This window comes from Paroedura picta, chromosome 10 (assembly GCF_049243985.1).
Source record: "Paroedura picta isolate Pp20150507F chromosome 10, Ppicta_v3.0, whole genome shotgun sequence".
NCBI lineage: Eukaryota > Metazoa > Chordata > Lepidosauria > Squamata > Gekkonidae > Paroedura > Paroedura picta.
Window position 1 is genome coordinate 55,768,889 of NC_135378.1, and position 25,563 is coordinate 55,794,451.

Consider the following 25,563-nt stretch of genomic DNA (forward strand, 5'->3'; position numbering starts at 1 on the left):
TTTTTTCCCTTTATTGTTTATTAATTATTAATTAAGGCAATGGCAAAATGTATTCTTATCAGTACCTTTCCCACTTTATAATCCTCTCCAACTTGTGTGTTTCAGGTTCCACTTTTTACTACCTAAAGGAGTCTCAAAGCAGTTTACAATGACCTTTCGCTTCTCTCTCCACAACAACTCTTCCTCTCCCTCTGTGAGGTAGATGAGGCTGAGAAAGCTCTAAGAGAGCTTTGACTGGCCCAAGGTCAACGATCTGGCTGCATGTGGAGAATCAAGCCCAGTTTTCCAGATTAGAGGACACGGATCTTAAACACTACACCAAGAGATTAAGCAGGTTCATAGAGAGTAGGTCTGTTTGTGGCTCCTAGCCATGATGATTAAAGTGATTCTCCATGTTCAGAAGCAGTTAACCTCTAAATCCCTGAGCCAGGAGCTAATATCAGGGGAAGGTCTCTATGCCTTGTTGTTGAACCTCCAGAGGAACTGGTTGGTCAGTGTGTGAGATGATGGACTAGATGGACCACTGATCTAGTCCTACAGGGCTCTTCCTATTGTTCTTAACACTGGTAGACATATCTTTAGCAGCCACCTACCCATAGGATATAATAGAGGAATGGGACACCCTCTTTGTGGCCCCCTAGATGTGGACTCCTTGGACTAATCATTCTGAAATTTAGAGGGGAGTCAGGGAAGAGCCTCCTGGAGCTACCCTGAAACCCCAACCCCCCAGGTCCTGGGAAAGGCGGGAATGCCAAAATTCCCATTATAGAATATGGAGCGATTGGCTGCCTGGATTGAATGACAGGCAGAAGAGAGTCATGTGTAAGGAGCATTGCTTTCTTCTGCCATTTCCAGCAGCACATGTGGAGTATAAGAAGCATGAAATGGAGGCAGAAAAGGTGAGGAATGGCTGGGAAGTGAGACAACATTTAGCACTTTGCCATTCAGCTGGCTATTTTTTACTGATGTGCGGAAATGCCCCCATTTTTCTGGATTCCCAAAATCGTGATTTAAAAATGGCCTAATTGCAACCTGGCTACTGGACAGCCTTGGGATGTTGGCAACATCATGTAGAGGGGGCTCTGTAGGCCGCCAACATATCAAGGCTGTCCAGGAACATTTTCCTCGCGTGGAAATGGCCAGTATATATCTGTAATACTGAAAAGCAAAACCAGGGGTAGAACTACTAATTTTACCTGTCTACATGTAACAAAGCTCTTGAGACTGTTGTTCACAGAGAAAAACAAGTTTGTAGATGGAAAGATTTGGAGGAAAGAACTGATGGAAAGTGTGGTTCATCTTCTGTTCATTGCTTCTTTGTTCTAAGACAATTTCCTTGCTTTGGATTTCCTTTGGATGCTGTGGACTGACTCTAGCATTTCTGTATTTGAGCTTTCCTCTCCTTATTTCCCAGGCTGAAATTCACAACATGCTTTCTGCACTGATGGAGGCAGCCTCCCATCATGCTTTGTTCCCTTCCCCTTTTCCAAAAATGCATTTTTTGCAAAATGGTTCCTGCTTGCAACTTTGTGTTCATTGCACCCTTTAATCCCACCATTCTGTGTAGTTGATCACCTCACCCTGCTGTTTCTGAGTTTTAAAAAAAACTGCAGTTTTACAGTCTTACAAAGCAGTGTTATGATGTTATAACTCAGTTTTTTTTAATTGAAAAATTACATTTGGGAAACTTTGGGGGGAGGTGGGGAGGTGATAAACAACACTAAATGGTGGGATTAAGGGGCACAAGGAAAACAAAAGTGCAAAAAAAGAGAGACAGATATTTTGGAACAGAGGGAGAATGGCAATGTGGAAAGAGGCACTCCCAAACAACTCAAAATGGTGGGTGGGAGAAAAACACATTTCTGCATTTGGCAGCCCCAAATTATTCCCCCTTAAAAAAATTAAAATTAGTTTTCTGGAGATTCCTTTCCTGCAGGGCAAAGGAGGGGGTAATTTGGATCTGTGCCTGAAGAAGTGAATTTCAGTGTGGAAACAAACAAAAAACTCAACCCTTTAAAATGAAAATTTGAATGATATCCCTAGTATGGAAAGTCTATCCTTTCCAGGATATGCCTGGAACTGACGGGCCAAGCACAGGCAGTTTTAAGTGGATAAAAGCAATATCAGATGATACTATGTTTTTCTTGAAGTGCCTCTTTTTGAAGCTGATTAGCCTTCATGGGGCAGTTTGGTTGCAAGTACTTCCAAGGTAGTTAGATACTGATTTTTAAAATACCCCCTTTTTGGCTTATTTTTAAATTATTTAAAGTTTTGCTGCTATGTTTTTTACAAGAATGAGTATAACAAGACACCCTGGGTTGATGTACATCAAGTTCATCCATATGGCCTAGGCCACAAATTGTGTAATTCATGCACTGGCTGTGAATACCTACAGCTGCACAAACAAATAAATAACACCCCCCCCCCACACACACACACTCAGCCTACAGATTTAAAGGAGGTAGCCATCTTCCCTTATTCCCACTCTATAATATTGTCTTCAGTGTCTATATCATTATGCAGCCAGTAATCTAAAAACGCTTCAAAACTTTGATGCTTATAAAACATAAAATTTCAGTAAGGAACAAGTTATTCCCAGATATATTCTAAAGAAGGCAGCATTGCATTAGCAATATAATTTTAAAAAAATCTCATTGCAAATACAGGCATTGGAGTTTTACCTTTCCAGTATTCCAATAGCCATGTCAAAAATAAACAGGAGTTAAAAAATGACACACTATCATACCACTGCTCTTCTGTCAGATGCAGAGAAGTAACATTTTCCTACAAGCACTGGTATAAATAAAAAGAAGTTACAATGAAAATATATGATGCATTCTGTAAAAATCACTAGTGCCATTGAAAATGGTATCTGTAGCAATTTATTTCTCTCCATCTGAGATAAAGAGGAGATCTCATATTTTATTTGGTTGTCAGGATTTCCAATGGCTTTGGATCAGTTTCATGAGGCTGTGTGGCCACAGGATGCCAGTATTGAACCATTTTACTGAAGCAAAACAGAAGATGCTGCTTTCAACGAGATTATTGGGCAGACCTGCTTTCTGCTGGTTCATGACAATGCAGTTGATTCTTCTAACCCTGTGGGGAGAAAACAAACCAATGGTTTCTCAGCTGGGAGAAAAGCCAGATATATCTGTAAATAATACCGATATGTTTAGGATGCTTAAATAATATTCACAAATTTTCCTTGGTGGGTTAACAGCTTTCTCATTTCCCCTTCATGTTTCAGATAGCAAAATAAAAAATTATGCCAATGTACTGTAGGAAATCCCCCTTCAAGGATCGCTGCCTTGTTGTGGCAAGGGGGCTTGCGTAGTTCAGTGAAGCTATGAGCTATGCCGTGCAGGGCCACCCAAGATGGACAGGTCATAGCTGAGAGCTCTGACAAAAGGTGATCCACTGGAGAAGGCAATGGCAAACCACTCCAGTATCTTTGCCATGAAAACTCTATGGACAGTTCTAATAGGCATAACGATATGACGCTGGAAGATGAGCCCCTCAGGTCGGAAGGTGTCCAATATGCTACTGGGGATGAGCAGACGGCTAGTACGAGTAGCGCCAGAATGAATGAAGCGGCTGGGCCAAAGCCGAAAGGACGCTCAGTTGTGGAAGTAACTGGTGGCGAAAAGACAGTCCGATGCTGTAAAGATTTTTATTCCATAGGAACCTGGAACGTCAGATCCATGAATCAAGGCAAGCTGGACGTGGTTAAACAAGAAATGAGAAGACTGAACATTGACATTTTAGGAATCAGTGAACTAAAATGGACAGGAATGGGTGAATTTAATTCAGATGACCATCAGGTATACTACTGTGGACAAGAATCTCGCAGAAGAAATGGAGTAGCATTCATAATCAATAAGAGAGTAGGAAAAGCAGTCTTGGGATACAATCCCCAAAATGACAGAATGATCTCAGTTCGAATCCAAGGCAAACCATTCAAAATCACAGTGATCCAGGTCTACGCCCCAACCACTGCTGCTGAAGAGGATGAAGTTGATCAGTTCTATGAAGCCCTACAACACCTTCTAGAAGCAACGCCCAAAAATGATGTGCTTATCATCATGGGGGATTGGAATGCTAAAGTAGGAAGCCAAAAGATAACCGGGATAACAGGCAAGTTTGGCCTTGGAGTACAAAATGAAGCAGGGCACAGGCTGGTAGAATTTTGTCAAGAGAATACAATGGTCATAGCAAACACTCTTTTCCAGCAACCCAAGAGACGACTCTACACATGGACATCACCAGACGGTCAACACAGAAATCAGATTGACTATGTGCTCTGCAGCCAAAGATGGAAAAGTTCTATCCAGTCAATAAAAACAAGACCAGGAGCTGATTGTGGTTCAGATCATGAGCTTCTTGTTGCAAAATTTAGGCTTAAATTGAAGAAAGTAGGGAAAAGCACTAGGCCACTCAGGTATGAACTAAATCATATCCCTGACGAATACACAGTGGAGGTGACAAATAGATTTAAGGAATTAGATCTGATAGACAGAGTGCCTGAAGAACTATGGACGGAGGTTCACAACATTGTACAAGAGGTAGCAACTAAAACCATCCCAAAGAAAAAGAAATGCAAGAAATCAAAATGGCTGTCTGAGGAAGCTTTACAAATAGCTAAGGAGAGAAGGGAAGTGAAAGGCAAGGGAGAAAGAGAAAGATACACCCAATTGAATGCAGAATTCCAGAGAAAAGCTAGAAGAGATAAGAATGCCTTCTTAAATGAACAGTGCAAACAAATAGAAGAAAACAATAGAATGGGGAGGACCAGAGATCTTTTCAAGAAAATTGGAGATATGAAGAGAACGTTTCATGGAAAGTTGGGTATGATAAGGGACCAAAATGGTAGGGACCTCACAGAAGCAGAAGAGATCAAACAAAGGTGGCAAAATTATACAGAAGAACTATACAAGAGCGAGCTTAACATCCCTGATGACCACAATGGGGTAGTTACTGACCTGGAGCCAGACATCCTGGAATGTGAAGTCAAATGGGCCTTAGGAAGTCTGAGCAACAATAAAGCTAGTGGTAGTGACAGCATTCCAGTTGAACTATTCAAAATCTTAAAGGACGATGCAGTAAAAGTGCTACACTCAATATGCCAGCAAATTTGGAAAACTCAACAATGGCCACAGGATTGGAAAAGGTCAGTTTACATTCCAATCCCAAAGAAGGGCAATGCCAAAGAATGTTCAAACTACCGCACCATCGCACTAATTTCTCATGCTAGCAAAGTTATGCTCAAAATCCTACAAGCTAGGCTCCAGCAATATGTGGACCGAGAACTTCCAGAAGTACAGGCAGGATTTCGAAGAGGCAGAGGAACTAGAGATCAAATTGCCAACATACGCTGGATCATGGAGAAAGCTAGGGAGTACCAGAAGAACGTCTACTTCTGCTTCATTGACTATGCTAAAGCCTTTGATTGTGTGGAGCACAACAAATTGTGGCAAGTTCTTAAAGAGATGGGAATACCAGAGCATCTTATTTGTCTCTTGAGAAATTTATATGCAGGTCAAGAAGCAACAGTGAGAACTGAACATGGAATCACTGACTGGTTCAAAATTGAGAAAGGAGTTCGGCAAGGCTGTATACTGTCGCCTTGCCTATTTAACTTGTATGCAGAGCACATCATGAGAAATGCGGGATTAGAGGAGTCACAAATTGGGATCAAGATTGCAGGGAGAAATATCAACAACCTCAGATATGCAGATGATACCACTCTAATGGCAGAAAGTGAAGAGGAACTAAAGAGCCTGTTGATGCGAGTGAAGGAGGAGAGTGCCAAAGTTGGCTTGAAACTCAACATCAAGAAAACAAAGATCATGGCATCCGGCCCTCTCAATTCCTGGCAAATAGAAGGGGAAGAAATGGAGATAGTGACAGATTTTATTTTCCTGGGCTCCAAGATCACTGCAGATGGGGACTGCAGCAAAGAAATTAAAAGACGCTTGCTCCTGGGGAGGAAAGCTATGGCAAATCTACACAGCATCCTAAAAAGCAGAGACATCAGCCTGCCAACAAAAGTGCGTTTAGTCAAGGCTATGGTCTTCCCAGTTGCAATGTATGGCTGCGAAAGTTGGACCATAAGGAAGGCCGAGCGTCAAAGAATTGAGGCTTTTGAACTCTGGTGCTGGAGAAGACTCTTGCGAGTCCCTTGGACTGCAAGGCGAACAAACCAGTCAGTCCTAGAGGAGATCAGCCCTGACTGCTCTTTAGAAGGCCAGATCCTGAAGATGAAACTCAAATATTTTGGCCACCTCATGAGAAGGAAGGACTCCCTGGAGAAGAGCCTAATGCTGGGAGAGATCGAGGGCAAAAGAAGAAGGGGACGACAGAGAATGAGGTGGCTGGATGGAGTCACTGAAGCAGTAGGTGCAAACTTAAATGGACTCCGGGGAATGGTAGAGGACAGGAAGGCCTGGAGGATCATTGTCCATGGGGTCGCGATGGGTCGGACACGACTTCGCACATAACAACAACAACACTGTAGGAAATGTTATTGACCTTTACATCTCCACTGAAGACCTTTAAAAGCTTTTGCACCTTTGCACCCTGCTGTTTGTAGATTTCTGCTGGCAATATCTGGATTGGATCACTTGTTCTTGCTACTATACTTCTTGTTAGTTTTGAATTTGGATATGAACTGCCTTGGGGGACTGAAATGTTTTAAATAAATACATAAAAACAAAAAGCATATGTTATTGGTATCTATTCAGTTAAGAAGAAGTGAAAAAAAGAAATGGTAGCATTTAAAATCCCCCAAACTAAAAAAAAAAGTATTATAAAACATAATTCAGAATACCCAACAGAATTTGAGTAGGGCTCCTCAACCACCCATCAGTTCAGCTCATGTCTTTGTTGCCAGTCCTGAACAGGGAGCTGATTTTTTGATGGCTGTTCAACAGGCTGTATGTGCTAAGTGCTGTCATCACTTCAGAATTAATGACCTCCAAATGTCCTGCTGTTCACAGCCTTGTTCAGGTCTTACAAACTGATAGCTGTGGCTTCCATGGTTGATTCAATCCATCTCATGTTGGGTCTTCCTCTTTTCCTGCTGCTTTAGCTTTTCTGAGAATTATTATCTTTTCCAGTGTCTCAGCGACTCTTGTCTTCTCATAATGTGATCAAAGTACAATAGCCTCTCTTTAGTCATTTTAGCTTCTCGGGAGAGTTCAGGTTTGATCCGATCTAGATCCCACATAATTACCTTTTGGGGGATCTGTGGCATCTGTAAAACTCTTTTCTAACACCACATTTCAAAGGAATCAACTTTCCTCCTGTCAGTTATCTTCATGGTTCAACTTTCACACCCATACATAATAATGGGGCATACTATGATGTGAATTCTCTTGCTCTTGTTCACCAGAGACGCATCCTTACCCTTAAGAATTTGCTGTAGTTCCTTCATGGCTGCGCTTCTCAGTCTTCCTTTCCTTATGATTTCCTTGGTGTCAGAGCCAAGGGAATAGAAGCTCTGTAACAGTTTCAGTTTCTTTGCTGTCAATCTAACAGTTGTATAATTCCTCTGTAGTATTACTTGGTGGGTGCAGTTCAGCCTAGTATATCCCCCCCAAACAGAACAAAACCCATACAAATCAATGCTGATTCAGGGGTTCTTGGAGGGGGGGGACTATTTTAAACCTGATTCTCCTGTTTGATTTGGTAGCCTAATTGCTAAACTGGAATCAATTTGGCAAGATTCTGGATTTCTGAATAAATATGTGGCTCCATTATACTCTGTGGCGCCATTAAAGTCACTGCGGAATCTAGCCCAAGTCTATTAAGTGGGGTGGGGAGTTTGAGGTAGAGGCAGCTTGCAGCATAGCTGCTTAAGCCTGTCCTCAAAAGGACCCCCAAGGGAAGTTCACCTAGCAGAATGTCCCAGAGAATCTCTGAATTAAAACTGGGGGGGGGGGGCATTTCTGCAGGGACAGTAGAATCACTACAATGTATTAGCCCAGAAGCAGAACTCTGTGCCATCCTAACAGAGCAGTGGGGTCCCACAAGGATCAGTATTGGGGCTGGTACTATTTAATTTATTCAACAGTGATCTGAAACTAAGGGTGAATAGTGTAGTGGCCAAGTTTTCAGGTGACACCATTGTTTCCTATGGGGAAGGGAATAGCTAGACAGCAGTACAAGCCAAGCAGAATCACAATCCTGCTTGGTCCATAGCAGGACCAATGCAGGATTGGGATTCTGTGCTGCAGCGCTGGTGAGCTGGCATTCACCACAATGGGACACTGCTGCTGGGCACTGTTAGGATACTTACTTTCCTCCACTGCGAAAACTGTTCATTAATTTCTACTCTTTGCTTCCTGTTATTTAACCAGTTTTTAATCCATAAGAGAACCCATCCTTTTATCCCATTACTGCTAAATTTATGCAAGAGGCTTCGGTGAGCTACATTGTTAATATAATCATATTTATTAGTAATCCCTAGTGGTGATAATGATTGTTGATTGGTTTGAATCAACAGCATCTTTCTGCATACACAGTTTTGCAAAAACCCAGTGCAAACTTGTTTTGCAGGTGTTCATGGTTCTTTAGCATCGACCCAACAGGCTGTATTATTGGCTCAAGTCAGATTGAAACCTTTAAATGCAGTACATTAGACTGTCAAACAGACTTGTAGCAAAACCCGTAGTGTCCCTAAGTTGACAATGACTGTCCTTACAACTACAGTCCATATTTCCCCCTTATGTGGCCTACTTAGGTAGAAACATTTAAGAGTGTCAGTGAATTGGTATGTGATTTGAAAAGTGATCCTGAGCCTCACACTCCAGCATCTTCAAAGGGGTGGGGACTACCAGTAATGGTGATCTGTCATTGTGGAACTGCTTAGGGGGAAGCAAATAAGTGTCATCCCTCTGCCACTCTCACCTATTCCAATCAGAAGAAACTTTTTTTTAAAGGATCTCCCATCTCCCTTGTTACAGAGCTACATAAAATAAATTTTAGTATTCATGTCTTTGAAGTACTAATTCATTGAGTATAATTATTTGTTTTTCTATTTCTTAGTGGCCTAAGCAAATGGAATGACTGTATTTTCAACTGACAAGCCAATGTAATTTTTTCCAAAAATATTATTAGCCTGTTTGTCTTAAAAGCTCTCTTAAAAGTCTCCTGTGTATTCTGTTTTGCAGACTGGATAACTTCATCATTGCAAGTCATCTTGGAAGTTGTTCCGGAGGAGGAGAAGGAGATATCCTGATCTTCCACAACTCTGGAAAAAGAACAAATATTGAACAGGCATTCAGTTTGGGCATTGGTCAAGTAAAAGAGCTTTCTCACCACTGAAGCTAGGATGCTCAACACTGAAGCTTTATCTTGTTTACAAGACTACAGTCAATGTGACATGGCATTCCCTTTATGATATTGTATTATATGAGGAATGTCAGTTTTCATATTGATGGTTTTTATTGTAGTGCAAATGAACATTTGTTTTAAAAATGTTCGAAAATAGGTAGAAAAAATAGGACTGACTGTATTTATTGGGTCTGAAGAAAGACAGAAGAATACAAAAAAGTACTAGTACAATTATTCTTACGTCTTCTTTCTAATATCACAACCTTTAATTTAGCTGAGAACATCTAATACTCATTTAGAAGGTTCAGGTGGGTAGCCATGTTGATCTGCAGTAACAGAACAAAATTTGAGTCCAGTGGCACCTTTAAGACCAACAAAGCTTAATTTTGGGTATCAGCTTTTCTTGGACTCTTCTATAAGAGAAACCCACTGGCAGAATTGGTGGGAGAGGTCATTCTTCCTCAGTATAGCAATTTGGGTTGTATGGCCTTTCATTCATGTTGGTGTTCCAACCCTTGGCATCTTTTTGAATCTCACTGGTGGCTACTGGGGGAAAGTGGAAAGGAGAGACACCTTTCTCTTATTCTGACCCTGGCATAGAACCCAGCCTTATATTATGTATTCTGGATGGTAGTACCTTATGAAACTTTGTTGACTTAAAAAAAAAATCTCTGGAGGATTAGATATTATTATCTCCAATCCAGAACCTTGTCCTGTTATCATTTGGTCATTGTGCCAAATTTGACTGTGATGGCTATTGCATTTGACCTATTTTTTTATCACCAGCAGTTCTCAGTCAGTCCCATGAGCACAAAACCTAATTCTGGGTTGTCCAAAGCAACTGTATTTCTGAATGAAATGTATTGGAAAATATAGCAGCTGATAGAATTGGACCAGAAGAGGAAAACCCATATCTGTTAAAAGTGTAGTAATGTATCATAATAACTAGAGTGTTACTATGGTTTTGTTATGAAAAGTGAGATATCTAAGTATCTGTTTTCATGGTGAGTTGGTAAATCTTGAGTTTTGAATTTGCTTGAAGTACTTCCCTCAGTCTGAAATATTACTGAGTGTCCCTCTTCCCCTAAAAAACACATTTCAGTCCAAGGAACCATGTAAATAGTTGCATCCACAGAAGCTGGTATACAGATGTTTCTCTAGTTTCAGGTTACAGGTTTTAAAAGTGAAGTGAGTCTTAGAAAGCAGTTTGTGGTTTGACCTGTATCTACTAAAGTCGAAGAAAATTTGCCATGTTTGCCTAAGGAGCATTTTGGACAGCTAGATTAGAGTCCAGACCTTTAATACCAATAAGATTTTCTAGATATAAGCTTTTGTGTGTCATAGAATACCAGAGAAGGACTGCTTTGGATCCCAGTCCATATCTTATACGCATGTCTTGTTCATGATAGTGTGGCACAATGGCCAGGTAGTTGGAGTAGGACCTGGGAAAACTGGTAGAGATCCCCACTCTGACCCATTATGCACGGGCCAGAATGCCCGTGCTGGCGGCGGCAGGGCATCAGGGAAAATCCCCGATTATTCAAGCCCCCGCCACGAGTGTGGGCATGGCCCGGCCCAGGGACACAGAAGGCCTGCGTTATGGAAACACGGGAACTTCTGCGGTTTCCTGGATACTGCGGGTGCCTGCATGGACTGGGCCAGGCCAGCGCTGTGCATAATTGCCTGTAGGGACACCGTACGCCCCTGTGGGCTCTGTGGAGCCTTGGAGCCATCAGGGGCATCCCCCTGCCCCTGCCATAGCGTGTGGAGGGTGACCAGCCCCCCCACTCCCCTGGCCCCTCCTCTCCTCCCCCCGGTTGCTGCCACTTACCCTGCCCGGCAGCGTCCCAGGCTTCCTGGCCCCGGTGTACAGCGTGTTTGCATGCCCCGCCCCCGTGCATACACAGGGAACGGCATGGCGGCCACCTGATGTATCGGCTGCCATGCATAATGGGTCTCTGCCAGGGAAGCCTGGGCCAATAATTTCCTCTGTTAGTCTAACCTACCTCACAGGTTTGTTGTAATGAAGATAAAATGGAGGTTAAGAAAGTATGATGTGATAAGCTACCCTGAATCCCCTTTGGGAAGATATACTAGGTATAAATAAAATAAAATAAAATAAAATAATGTTTTCCTGGAAATAGTCCTATATTTCCTACCTGTGTTGTTTAAACTTAATGGGGTGACTATTTTAAGTGTTGCCACACCTATATATATTTAACACAAAGTAGAGGACCTTTAGAGCCTCTTGTGGCATGCAAAACATAGTGCCACTTGGGTTTTCTTGTAGAGGTGAATGAACGGGGAAGGGTGGGGGCATGTGATGAAGCAGCCCTCTCTGGATCAGTTAGGTGACCATGCTCTTTGTTTTTAAGCCTACTGTTTACATACAATCACTCTTTGGGGTCCAGTTACCATGTCCAGCCTCTCATAACTCTACCCAAACATAGAGTCTGAAACACCATGAATCCAAAAAGGAGGGGGGGCATGCTTTATTGTTGTGGCATTTCTCCATAGCAACATGGAAGTGTTGATTTTTTTAAATTAAAAAAGCATTTACATTGTGGTGTTACTGCATTAGTAGCAGCAACAGGAGCAGCAACATATTAGAACCAGCATTGCATACGTAGACCAATTTCACACAGAGGTGCAAAACTCACGCTGCCTTCTGCTTGCAGATGCATGGTTGTAAGCTGTGCATTCTCTCACACAAGACCTCTTCTGTGTTTTTCCTCCACGTCATAATGACTTTTTGCCTCCTGACAAGGTGGCAAAGGAAAAGAAGTCGAACTTCCCCCACTGCTCCTCAGCTTGTCAATCACAGCAAGCCACCAATCAAAGCAAAGCGGTTTAAAGTGCACTTCCACGTTGCTTTGTTGCAATTGTGCATGTCTTTATGTAGCACCAACAGCGAGGGATGGAAAATGCTTTCTTGTGTTTGCCCACTAGTAGCTCACTCACTTTATATGCAGAAATCCCAGGTATCTCCAATTGAGGGCTGTCATTTAGAAAATGGTTGGAAAGACTTTTCTCTGCATGAGGCTCTGGAGAGCTACAGGGTGGCAGGGCAGACAATATAACAACTGGCCATGAGAACAGTGTAGTACAGGTACATTATTCGTATCCCTAGGTATAGAAAGAATAAGCTGCTGATCAGTTTATGTGTTTACCATTTTAAAAGTTTACAGATGTGTTGGAATGGAATGAACCTAAAAGAGTTACTACTATGAATACTTATTTTCAGAGTAACTTTATCTTTGCAAATGTCTAAACTATTTCAATATGATATAGTTTTTCAATAACCATTGGAGCTATACTAATTAGGTCTACTCAGAAATAAGTAATTTTGTTCAGCGGGGATTACTCCCAGGAAAGCGTTCTTTCAATTGCAGTCCAAACTCATTGATCTAATGTCATTACAATTAGTATATTTAGAAGCAAACTGTCAAAGCCAGTGGCAGCTGCACAGGAATTATCCATTGTTGACCATAGAGTATGAGTTGGATGCACTGATTTCCTTCTACTAAGTGAATGCACCCCCTAAATGATGACAACAGAAAGTGGGTTCAACTAGTTTTTTTCTTTTTACTTATTTAACTATTTAACAATAGTATGGCTGCTCTGTTACTCACGATTTTGAGCGTGGGCTGCTCTAGGCCTCTGCCTACTGGTGCCTTTCAAGGCAGAACCACCTTTTTTTTGCCAGCCTTTGATTTTCTAGCCTTCACTGCTGCTTCATCCCTCTCCCCTGATGTGCTGCAAGGCGCCTACCAGTTCAGAAGATGCCCCTCGGCACCAAGGGTGCTCCTTTGCAGTGAACCCAGCCCAACGCATGTGATGGCTTTCTTTGGACACCCCATCACATCAAATATTTAATGGTGCTTGCTGATCAGCCTTACCTAAATTGAGCAACATGCCCTTCTCCTTTCTGCTAATTGTGACCTAACCGGTTTTACAGCCAGGACTATTTAATGGAGGAAAACCCTGTCCACAGAGACAGTGTGAAGCAGTAAACAAAAGGGCTTTACACCTGGTCAATCCAGAGAAATCCCCCCAAATTCCTGCTTGGCCCTAGAGCATCCAGTTAGTCCCGTTTGGCTCATAGGGAAGGTGGGTAAGCCACAGCAAAAATGTGTAGGTAAGAGAGAGCATCTGGATAAAGTAGGCAGCCACCCTCTCCTGGTCTGCTATGACCTAATAGCACCTTGTGTCTCATTTGAAGTTAAGAGGGGGCAAGGCAAATTGATCTACAACATGGTCTGCTGTGAGTTTCTCTTCTCTATCAGTCTGAAGAACGCCTTCTCCAAAAGAGGTCTTTTAACTTAAAACTTGGTTGCTGCTAACTGGTCTTGCAAGGTGTAATGCCCCTGCATTTGACAACCTGACATTGGTACTTTTTCTTACGATAAGGGAGGCAAAACATGTCCTCTATTTCGAGTTAAACACCAATAGGAACAAGAAGTCAAGCCACTGCCAGAAGGTATCTACTTCAAGGACAAAACCTACCAATTTTGTAAATTTAAAGCCCTTAACCAAGGAGGGTTCCAAGAATTAAGCTAGATTCCAATAATTACTGATTAATTAATTAATGTATCTCAGAATAACTTGATATTTGACAAATCTTATCTTAATAATGTCATGTTAGTTTCCTTTTTTTTGTTTCTAATTGAAACATTATATCCTCTCAATTGGAAAGTGAGTTTTTTCATGCACTCCATGAGAGCTATTAAAATAAAGGGAAGGGGGAGGGAAGGGCTGTGGCAGCCAATGAGTTCCTGCTTGCAGTCATATGAGCCAAAATACACTATAACAAGCCTGGCCAGTGGCAAGCTTGGAAACGCAGTCCTAAGACCATTTTGCCAGGAGTCCGGCCCGTTGAATAAAATGGGATAGACTTCAAATAGACCTGCTTAGGATGGCTTAATTATGATATCAAACTGAATACATGTATAGGTACAGAGCAGCAAATTCCAAGGTGGGTAAGAACACAAAACTCTACTAAAATGCTCGTTTTAATGTATCACGGAAACTATATCCCCAATGAAAATAAATGCTTATAAAAAATTAAACTGTCAGTATTGAAATGTGCTATTTGAATACGTATAGTAGATGTGGGGCATGGTTTGTTTGTTTTTTTGTCTGGAAAAGGTGCTGTAAGTTTTTGTAAGCATGGAAATTATAGCCAGAAATGTAGTCAGGATGAATGAGTTTGTTACTATGGCATCATATTATTAGAAACACTAGAGGGACATCTTTACAATAAAAAGTGTATTCTGTTGCCCGTCTTTGCCTTATTTGTGCTTCTCCTTAAGATTCTCAGCGGACTTTTATCGCCCCCATTCAATCCTCTTCAGCAGGGCTGTGTTGAGTAGCAGTCTTTACACTTCATCATGCAGGGCCTCTCCAAGCTAGTTAGCAATATCTCTTACAAGGCAGCTCTCATTTGAAGAAGTCGCCTGCAAAGAGGTGTAGGACGTGGGAACAGGTGCTAAGCATAAGGGTAGCAATTTAAGTCACTGCATGGAGGATGTTTTTAAATGGATTCTGCATAATAAATAACACCAAGTAATGTATAAGCTGGTTTAGAATCCCATGCCAAAAGTGATTGGGCTGTGTAGGGTGCCTGGCCAATCTGGAGCAGGCAGAAAGGGCAGGATATTCAAAGCGTACAGAAACGTTGCCAGCTGTTTGCACAGACAGCTGCTCTGCTCATGCCTCCCTTAGGACCACACAGTGGGAGTGACTGGTTGGGCTTTGGTGCTAAGGGTCGTTTCCCACATTGCCTTTTCCCCCACCAATGGTACACTGTCTTGGTGAGATTGGTTAATCCCCCAATAATGTTTGGTGGTATGATTGCAGATTAGATGCTATAATTCAGTTTACATCAACAAGCCTCTGCCTGGATGCATTTAAGGATGGAGAGTGGTAACCCAAGCAGATGCTGCAAACTCACCTGCAGGGAGAGGTCTTTCCAAACATTGGATATCATCACCTGAACTTGCATGCTGACCAGCAGAAAGGAAGAGGATCTCTCTGCATGGCTTCCTGTGCAGGCAAGAAGAGAGCAGTAGCTGATGTATTGCTCTGAACTTAAATCTTGGGTGGGAAGACTTAATTAAACTGCAGTTCAGATATGCAAAAATCAACGCACCACAGTCAAAACCAGATCTGGTATCTTAGTCTTTTGGTCATCTGCAGCAAGCAATAAACTTTGGTACTTCTGACAGAATAGACATCATTCATCCCACCTTTCCAGCAAGAATGGGTTGAACTGCATGTTTTTTTTTCTGAGTTTGGCTTTAGGTTTCTGATAGCAGACTGGGAAACTGACGGTGTGTTGTCTTTTTTCTCACTTCTGTGTTAGAAACCAACCAATTAGAATCCACCAGAGATTTCTGAAGGGCGTGTAGCAATACATAGTGTAGGCCATTCCTCCCCACACCTGCAAAAAGGGCATGAAACTAATCCTTGCATCTTAATGAGGAATACACTTTCATTGGAAGGCTAATTTTGTAGGCAAAAAGTGTAGAACAAATCTTGGCCTTTGCATATTGTTTATTAGGGCAACAAATTGTTAATTTGAACAATATACAAACACCCTGTAGTATTTTCTGAAGCTTCTCATGATAATTAAACTGCACCTCAAGCTGCTTCGTGAGACCTGTTTTCGACAGGAGTGCTGATAAGTATCCCTTTCAATAAGCAAGCAAGATTGGAACAATTATACAGAGCTCTCACAGCCTGTTGGAGGAAAAGAACAGAAAATGAAAATTAATCTAAAGTACATATAGGGTAATGAAATATCCATATCCAGTAACAGTCTTTGCAATTTCTAATTTAAGGATGGAATGACATCCTCCTCTGTGTAAACAGATGGATGAGGCACTCTTTCTGACCCTAACTGGACCTGTTTCCAAGGCATGTAACTGTGTGATAAATGTGCAATTAGGTTTTATTGTAATATTTGATTATTGGCATTGATGCCTGCTCAGAATTAAAACCTTTGAATACTCTGCAGCTATTTATTCTGGTGGAGTGGTGGGAATAGAAGATACAGTATTAGACATTGTATGCATCTTTCTGTCTTTCCTTGATCATTGCACTCATTGGGAAAAAACCCACAGGGGTATTGTGGATTTGTGATTCTCAGATCTGTAAATATACATCAACTTCATGAAAATTATATTTTTAATCTTAAGGACATCTCACAAGGAATCTGTGATATGTCACAGGGCATGGATTTGCAATTTAAGGACAGGGTTCCCCCCCCCCAAAAGCAATACTGCTAGTACAATTTACTAAAGCAGAGATGAATAACACCATTCCACCCCCCCCAAATGGCTTCACTGATCACTGTTGACCTCCCCCCCGACTGTTCATTTTATCATTTAAAATATTTCTAGCCAAATTTTGTCTCAAAATAAAACTCAAAAGGGTGAAAAGGTCAGACCCAGGACAGGTGACTGAGTTTTCCTTAGACAGGACTACCATCAGTGCAGAAAACGAAGAGTAGGTTTTTATATCCTGTGTTTCTGTATTCCAGGGAGCCTTAAAGTGCCTTATGATGACCTTCTCTTCCTCTCCCCATAACAGGCACCTTATGAGGTAGGTGGGGTTGAGAGAGTTCTTTCAGAACTGTGAATGTCCCAGGGTCACCCAGCTAGCTTCATGCACAGCAGTGGGGTGTCAAACCCAGTTCTCAGATTATAGTCTGACGCTCATAATAACTGCACCATGCTGGCTTTCTGGCTTTCTCATTAGCAAAACCAGTGGGTTGAATCCAACTGGCTTTTCACTGTTGGAAGGGAGGAGTTCCCCTTTGATATCAGAGATGCTTTGAGGGAATCATGAAAGCACCATGGACAAAACCATGAGAGAAAGCTTTCCCAAACTGATGTGGATAGGTTACATGCTTTTCTGAGGCTGACCACATGCCTCTTCGACCCTTGTCCCTCATGACTCCTCAAGGCAGGCGATGAGAGGATCAGGAAGAATCTCCAAAATATAGCAAATCTATCCCTGTCTTCAGGGATATTCTCCAAAAGGTTGAAGGAGACCATGGTTCGATCCTTACTGAAGAAACCATCTTTTGACCTACAGGAACCCACCAACTACTGCCCCATTATGCACCTTGCATTTCTGGGAAAGGTAGCTGAGCAGGTAGCTGTGGTTCAATTAAAAGTATACCTAGATGAAGCATTGGTCCTGGACCCATTTCAGTTCAGCTTCTGATTTGCCACGGGATGGAAACAGCTCTGGCAGATGACCTCTGAAGGCAGCTGGATAGGGGTCAATTGGCACCTTAGATCTTACAGCAGTGTTTGATTTTGTAGATCATGAGTTTCTGGCTCAGTATCTTGCTAACACAGGGATACAGGGGTCAGCATTACATTGGCTTGTCTCCTTTCTCCAGAGTCAGGGACAAAGGGTTGCCATCAAGGAAGATTGGTCGTGTCACTGTAAACTTCAATGTGGAGTACCACAGACATGATTTTCTGCCTGATTCTTTTAACTTCTTTATGTACCCTCTTGCCCAGCTTGTTCAGAGGTATGGACTTGGCTGTCACCAATATGTGAATGATACCCAGCTCTACCTGTTAATAAGTAGCCATCTAGATATGCCACCCAATTCCTTGGACAAGTGTCTGAATGCCATGATGGAATGGCTCCAGCAAAGCTGCATGATGCTTAATCCCCTTAAGGCAGAGGTCCTGTGGCTAGGAAGGAAGGGACCTGTTGAGGGACCACACTTCCCCTGTATAGACCATCAAGAATTTGGGGGTGATGCCTTCCTTACTATGGCTGTGCAGATCCCAACAGTAACTCAATAGGTGTTTTTCCACCTCTGCCAAGTATAGCTACTAGCACCCTACCTGGACCCAGAACACCTAGCCACATTAATCCATGTAACCATTGCCTCCAGACTAGATTATTGTAACTGACTCCACGTGGGTCTACCCTTGCCCCTGACCCAGAAATTATAGTTGGTCCATAATGCGGCGGCTCGAGTCCTTATGAGGACCCCATGGAGAACCCATCCACAGCCTTCCTCCAGAAGCTACATGGGTTGCCAGTTGTGCTCCAGATCAAGTTTAAGGTGCTGTTTTTAACCTTTAAGGCTTTATGCGGTCTGGGACCTGTCTATTTTAGGGACTGTATCTACAAGGACACCCCTAACAGAGCACTTCGTTCTGCTAGTGCCAATCTGCTAGTGACCCCCATACCTAGAGAAGTGCATCTGGCCTTGACCAGCCTGGTGGAATAAGTTACCAGCCAAGATCTGGCCCCTTTCAGAATTGTCAGCGTTCCTAAGGGCCTGTAAAATGGCACTCTTCCATCAGGTCTATGGTTGAGGCCAAGGTTAAGCACTTATTGTCATCAGATTGTCCCCCCTTGTCTCCTCTTCCTTTCCACTAAGCCTTGGAGAAACTCACAACATCCATCCCTGGGCCTAGTGATGGAGTTGGCTTGTTTTACGATTTTAATTTGACTGTTTTAAAGTGTATACAATTTAGTTGTGCTTGATACTGCTATTTGCAATTTGTATGTGAAATTTTAACTGTTGGAAGCTGTCCCAAGACTAATAGTAGAGAGGGACAGCCTCAAAATAAAACAACCAATTAAAATAAAAACTAGTAAGGCATAGAATTAGGTGAGATAGACTGCAGAAGCTGGTTGGATCAAACCCATTGTAAGTCTTGCCTCATGTGATTTTGATTCCACTTATGCTCCATACAGTACAGCATCTCTTTGGATCTCAAATATGGCAGTGTGAGCATCGTATCCTAGAAGATGGCAAAGGACCCTTTCTAATTATGAAGGCTCCTTTTTGTTTCAAGATTTCTTTTTGCCTATTTAGAAGGGTTTAGAAGGCAATTTGAAAGCTATACTCATGGCAATCTTTTGGTGATTTTGCACTAAATTTTAATAGATCAATATCTATGCCCACCAGACAATTGGGGAAGAGAGCAGCACAAGAGGCATATTACCTTGTGCACCCTGCACTAAATATGTTTTATGCCTTAGATGCAACCCTTTACTCCTCCACACTGGCAGCTTGATTCTTATGAATACAGAGCTCCTAAAATTCCATAATCAATAAAACAATTTCTACAGGAAGAACAGAAAGTTATTAGCACAGGTAAAATATGCTTTTATACTGAAGCATCTCTTGTTGCAGATTATATGGATATTTCAGAAGCACAGCTACCAACATTCAGAAATAAAACAGAATCCTCAGGTGTCTTATAAACCTTCTCTCTTTAGTTGAACAGAAAATGTAGATGGGAGAAAATGCTTTGCAGGTGTATAGCTGGAATTATTCTGTACATGGATTCTGGGTTGAAGCCTACTCTCTGCAGGATGGGAATAATGATACTGCAGCTGGAAATCTTCACGACCTAACTTTCAAGTAAGTGTTGTTATCAATGCAGTTAACCCATAGCATCTGGGGTTTCTGAGATATTGCTGCTATAGGCTTTGATGTTCTACCCAATGGTAGGATTTCAACTATTGGGTGAAATTAGACCTACAGTCCACTTATAAAAAGGAAGCAAGCCTAACATGGAAAAGCAGGGAAAGAAGAAAACTACGTAGCTGTCTGTCATGCAGCTTCTAAAATCACAACTATTCTGCTGGAACAAGAAGGTTGATGATCCCATTAATCTAACTGGCTTTCAGTACCCACTCCAGCAGATATATTATTCAATAAAAGCTTGGATTGTTTCACAACTTGTTCCAGGTAGGGATTCTCTTACACTCTGCTGCTAGTTACTCATAGGAATTGTCTTTGGGATGGGACTGTTACTAGAAGTGGGCCAAAGGGTTCTCCATCAAGCTTCTGCATATTCTGTACTCTCTGAATATTTTTGCTCCATGGTGTGATTTGCTATGTATGCTTATACCAGACAAACTGGTTTGGGCAATGATTAAGGACAGATGTTTTCACACATACTAAATAATGCAGTTTCAATACACTTCAGCGACCATTTGTAAGTGGATGTTGCCATTTCACACAGCAAAATCCATCTGCAAAGTAGATTGGAAGTAGGTTGAAAGTACGTTATTTAGTGTGCAGGAAAGCACTCTGAACACTGCGTGTCTTGCACCACTGTGTGTTAAGAGTCTGGTACTTACCTATTCTCTTAAAAATGCCCCCTTGTGGATAGCTATTATATAACCATCTGCTCAATCTCATTCTGTTTTAAAGAAAGGAGGCAGATTATGAAACTTCCAAGGATGTTATGACTATCACCTATTCATGGAATGGTTCTGCCTTCATACTGCTTTGGCTTATCACCTGATTTCCATACACATTTTTGCCTTAATATTTCCTTTGGATGGGGGGCATTTTCTGTTTTCTCTCTCTGCTTCTATTGAGATCACTTTCCCCCGCTCTATTTGAAAGCCAATTTTGAAGGTTTTTTGTTCATATATATAATCTTTCAGTTGGTTTTCATGGTCCTACTCACTCCCACACACCTCTAGCCCACATTTCAATAACTGGACTGTTGTAATTATCAAACCATTTCTTCTCCTCCCCTGAAAAAGAATGATTTTGTTTTCAATAAACCTTATGTTGATATATCAGTATATACTCCCCCTTAGGCTTAGTGGGTTCAGTAAATTATTTTTTTTAATGTTCTATCAAATTTATATCATGCTTCCTCTCCCCTGAATGGGACCCCCCCCCAAAAAAAAACAATACAGAGGATACAATAAATACACTTTAAAAATATAAAATGACCAAAAATTATCCCCATTAAAATCTATCAATTATCAAGCAGGGTGTGTGGATAGTGAATACACAGTTGAAGCATGCCAGCTGTCTGGTGGATCACAGTCAACCAAAGGCTACTTGAAAAAGAGAAGTACTGCATGCCCTGCAGAACCTAGGGAGGTCCCACCAGGCAAACATCTTCTCAGGCAGCTGGTTCTACAAGCTGGGGGCCACTACTGACAAGGTCCTTTACCTTGTTGACACAAAATGGACAATTCATGGACAAGACACCTTAAATAAATTCAGAGTATGTTCTACTGTACCCCAATCGAGACAGAGAAATGTTTGGAGCTGGAAATTCCCCATAGAATGGTAGTTATCACCATGGATATGAGTTTTTGCGATCATATCAATTGGCTTGAATACAAAGAGTACTTAGAATCCTGATTCCTCTTTCCTCATGTATCTCTTGCAGTTCATTTCTCCCCCTCCTCCCTTTCTTTTTCTGCTATCTTCTTTTAGTTTATCTACATTTTCTAGGTTTGGGTTATGGAAGAGAGAGGGACAGTACTGTAGATTTGTTCATTTTGTATTGTAATTTTAATTTTTAAAATGCCTAAATAGAAATGTACTTGCTCTATCCACATTTTGTTTCTTAATCATAAAGCAAACCTAATTCCCCATGCTGTGGGAGCAGCTAGGAGTGGATTCATTGCATCTTTTCCCTGGTTGGAATGCATGGCATAGAGGTTGTTTCCATTTGCCTTCGAGAGGACAAGAAATGAAATACTGCAGCAAGAATAAAAATCAACTGAAACTTGTAATGTTTTCAGGGGGGAAAAGACCCAACATAAAGATGAGTTTAATTGCCTCACATCTTTGGAAGCATTCTAAGGAGATCAAGGGACCCCATTCTGGAAACTGTGGTCTGTGAGGTAAACTCGATTATGGATTTTACATTAACATCCTATTTCGTAGAAACTTCACTTTCTTCATTAACAAAACATAGTCCCGATTTGTATCATGGCACTGCTGCTGTTTTGATTTATGAGTCTGTTATTGTAGGAATTGATTACTGCAACTCTGTTTGAGCTGGTTTTGCTATAAATAACTATGTGCCACATTTAATAGGTTTTCCAAACAACAATTCATGTTCACCTGATATGGGTCAGGAAACCCAGTAATATTTCTTCATTTTTTTTCTCCTTGGCCTTCAGCATATCAATGTTTACTAGCTGATAATGTTAAAAATCTTGAGTATGGCTTCTGGTTGTTTTTGTGCCAGATAACTTTAGTATCATTTTAATTCACTTGCTAAAAAGCTGATTATCCTGTTCTTTGCTATGGGGCTTCCTTTGAGGCAGACTTTCAGCCTACCATGACAAAAATTTCTCTTCCCAAAGTGTAGCTCCATAGGACCTTTCAATATCTTCTAGCTGATACTCTAACAACAGACACATTAAATTTTCACTTACATGAACACTGGAAAACTGTTCATTCTCTAGGTTTCCATAAGGATTGGTTTCTAAATTTCAACAATAACCAAAACCCTGGTTCTATATACTCCGAAGTTTAGTTTGGACCCATAGCATCATGTGCTGTGTTCCGCACATAAAATGGGGCTTTTATTTATTTTTTTTCAAAATTTGTAATCCGCACTCAATGAGTTCCGTTCACCAAACTGATTAGCTTTTGGTCACCAGGTCATTTACAAGGTCATTACATTCTTTCACACCTTTTGGATAATGTAGAAAAAATGCCAACCTATGGGCATCTCATCAGCTTGCACATGAGGAACCATTTTGCCGTATATTAAGAGCACCTAGCCACCAGTGCAGTATGCGTGTTTTGGGATTCATACCCACTCTCACAATTTGCTGAGTCTTCTCTCTTTTCTCTCCATAAAATCTTGGTTATTTTTCTGCTGCATCCACGGACCTCTTACCTCCAAGACTAGTAATTATAGGCCTCCCCTGAAAACTTCCCCCCCGTTTTATCCTACCTTTCCTTAGTTAACTCGGAGTTTATGTTTACTTTGATTTTTATTCTTTTAAATAAAAATCTTTCAAGTTAAACAACTACTTGTGTTATTTTGAAAGTTCTATTAAGGGAAAAAATTCCATAAACATATGTAGAGAGTCTCCATTATCCCACTCTCGCTTTATCTCTTTTTAAGCTAACTCCCCCAACTAATATGGAGACTGCCTCTCTGGGTAACAGTAGGACGGGAACTAACTCTGAATTTAGCCCTTTAAGCTTTTTTTTTTTTTTTTGTTAGCATCACTTTAATTTTCAGGGGACCAGGACTGATTCTGCACTTACATTTTTCCACCCACTGTTGATCAAATTCAGATCAATTTGAACCCAGGTCTTTCTCCTTCTCTCCTCCCCCACTGGAATTGAAACAGAAAGCCTTCTGTACTTGATTAGGGAAGCTCAGAGCAGGGAGGGAAGCTGTGGTCACAAAGCTGAACTACTTTTCCTGAACTGGCAAGGAGGGGGAGGTTGGTGAAGTCCAGCTAACATTAGTGCTTTATTCCTTCTCTTTTGATTCCCGAGCCAGCAGCAGCCTCTCAAAGAATGAAGCAAGTCTCTGCTGAGAGAAGTATGGGCTTCTGGAGCAGTTACTTTAAAACAGGGAGGGAAGCCTTACAACTGGGAACCAGGAAGACTTTGAACTGATGCCCTGGCCAATCAAGGTAGACTGTTTTGGAGCAGGAAGTTAATTCGCAAAAGAAAAAAAATCTACACACTTATTGATGGTGGTTTTTCAAATATCACAGCTTATATCTACTACTGGATATTGTGGGGGAAAGGTAGGGTCACTATGGATCAATCATGCTTGAAAATTTAAAAGCGCCCAAAATCAAAATGGAAATCAAATTCAATGTAGACAGGAGGGATTTATTTGGGCTGGGAGTGATTAAAAAGCCTTCTGCAGACTACAACCAGCACAGTTGTGTCTTGCTCCATTGGACCACCAAAGCTTGAAACTTCAGAAAACACATGAAATGTATACAGTGAAATATGTTTTCTTTAATTTATTTATATTATTTTTGTTGCTTTATAGTCTGCTTGGGGTCCCTTTGGGAAGAAAAGTAGGATAGAAATATTTAAATAATGCTTCTCTTACCAAGTTCCTTATAGTGATCTAATCCTGCAGAAAGTCTGGAATGAATTTAGGAGAAATCAGGGTCTCCTGTACTTCAGCTAGGAAGGTGTGACTCCATCATATGCTCCAAATAATGGCTGATATTCTACCACTCCACTCCGAGAAGTCTGAAATCTTCCTTCAGCCTAAGACAACTTCCTCCAGTATGCAGTTTTTCCTCTAGCAGAAGTGATGCTTATGCTGGAGAAAAGCTCCTTAGGTAAAAAAATGGTTTAGGGCCCATGTTGATGAGTGAAAGGCTGCTGCTGGAATTAAAAAGCAACAACAAAATAAAACCCAGTCCTCTGCTTGTATGTGGTTTGCAGGGCTTAGGCTATTCAGGGCTTTTAAGTAGTGATGACTGAAAACTGACAAAACAGGCCAAAAAACCAAATAGTTAAGCCTGGAACACTAGAGAGGCTTGCATGCAGTTTGCCACATCCCAAGGCAACAAAGGAAACAACCTATTTTGTAAGTTATATTTTCTGTTGGGTGCATTGGGTGGACAGATGGGGAGGGGGTGTTTATGGGGAAAATTGTGTGAATACATACTGCCATAAATATGCACTCAGATAAAATAGACAAGGATAGATGAGAGTAATGAGCCAGACCCCTCCTTCTACAGAATGACCATTGTGAATGGAGAAAACAGTTGTGGGAATTATCATGCACACGGCATTCTAATGCCCTATTTTTCTATTGTTTGAGGAGATTGCTCACGATTTGAAAACATCTGAAGAGCATGTCTGATTTTAAGGTCAACATGAGCATCTTGATTCATACCTGGAAGCTAATCAGCAGTCAATCAACCAACAAACAAACATATATCTCGCCCTGTACATATATACTTCCAAAAGGCCAGCTAATTACAGTTTCTGGACCTTTAAAAAGTCAACTTTATTTACAGTTTTGCATGTTCAGACCATTTTTCAGGCATAGCACTGATAAGCAGGAAGACATGAAGAGAGGATCCTGTTCTCTTTTTCTTCTTCTTCCTAGGCCATTCACTAGCTGGCCACCTGGTCTGCCTGTAGATCCACTGCTAACAGCTTCCTAGTTCACATGGCAGTATATGTGTGGGAGCAGCAGCAACTCCGGCTCCCCCTCCTCTACTGCAGAAGGTACACCTTGTCTGAGCATGGCCTCGTTTTATGGGTTTCTTGATTCACAGGGAAGTCAAGTAAGCCTTCAATATAGGATAGAGGTGAAATAGTAGTCCCTGTATTTGATTGGCAGTATGATCCCGAGATCAGCCAACTCTAGTATAAACAACACGAACTTGGCCACCTACAATTGCAATTAGTTCTGTCTGCTGTGTTTCAGGCTACCAAATGGTCTTTGTTTTAGGCTTCAGTTT

At 41.4% G+C, this 25,563-nt stretch overlaps 1 protein-coding gene across 1 annotated transcript in view; it reads left to right on the top strand.

Annotated features, from left to right (window-relative positions):
* Positions 1-14,614, top strand: part of SLC7A11 (solute carrier family 7 member 11) — a 67,448-nt gene extending 52,834 nt beyond the window's left edge. Inside the window, exon 12 of the mRNA XM_077300278.1 lies at positions 9,174-14,614. Within this exon, the coding sequence (XP_077156393.1) occupies positions 9,174-9,241 (68 nt within the window). The 3' untranslated portion in view covers positions 9,242-14,614. The remainder of the gene's footprint in view (positions 1-9,173) is intronic.
* The last annotated feature ends 10,949 nt before the right edge of the window (positions 14,615-25,563 follow it).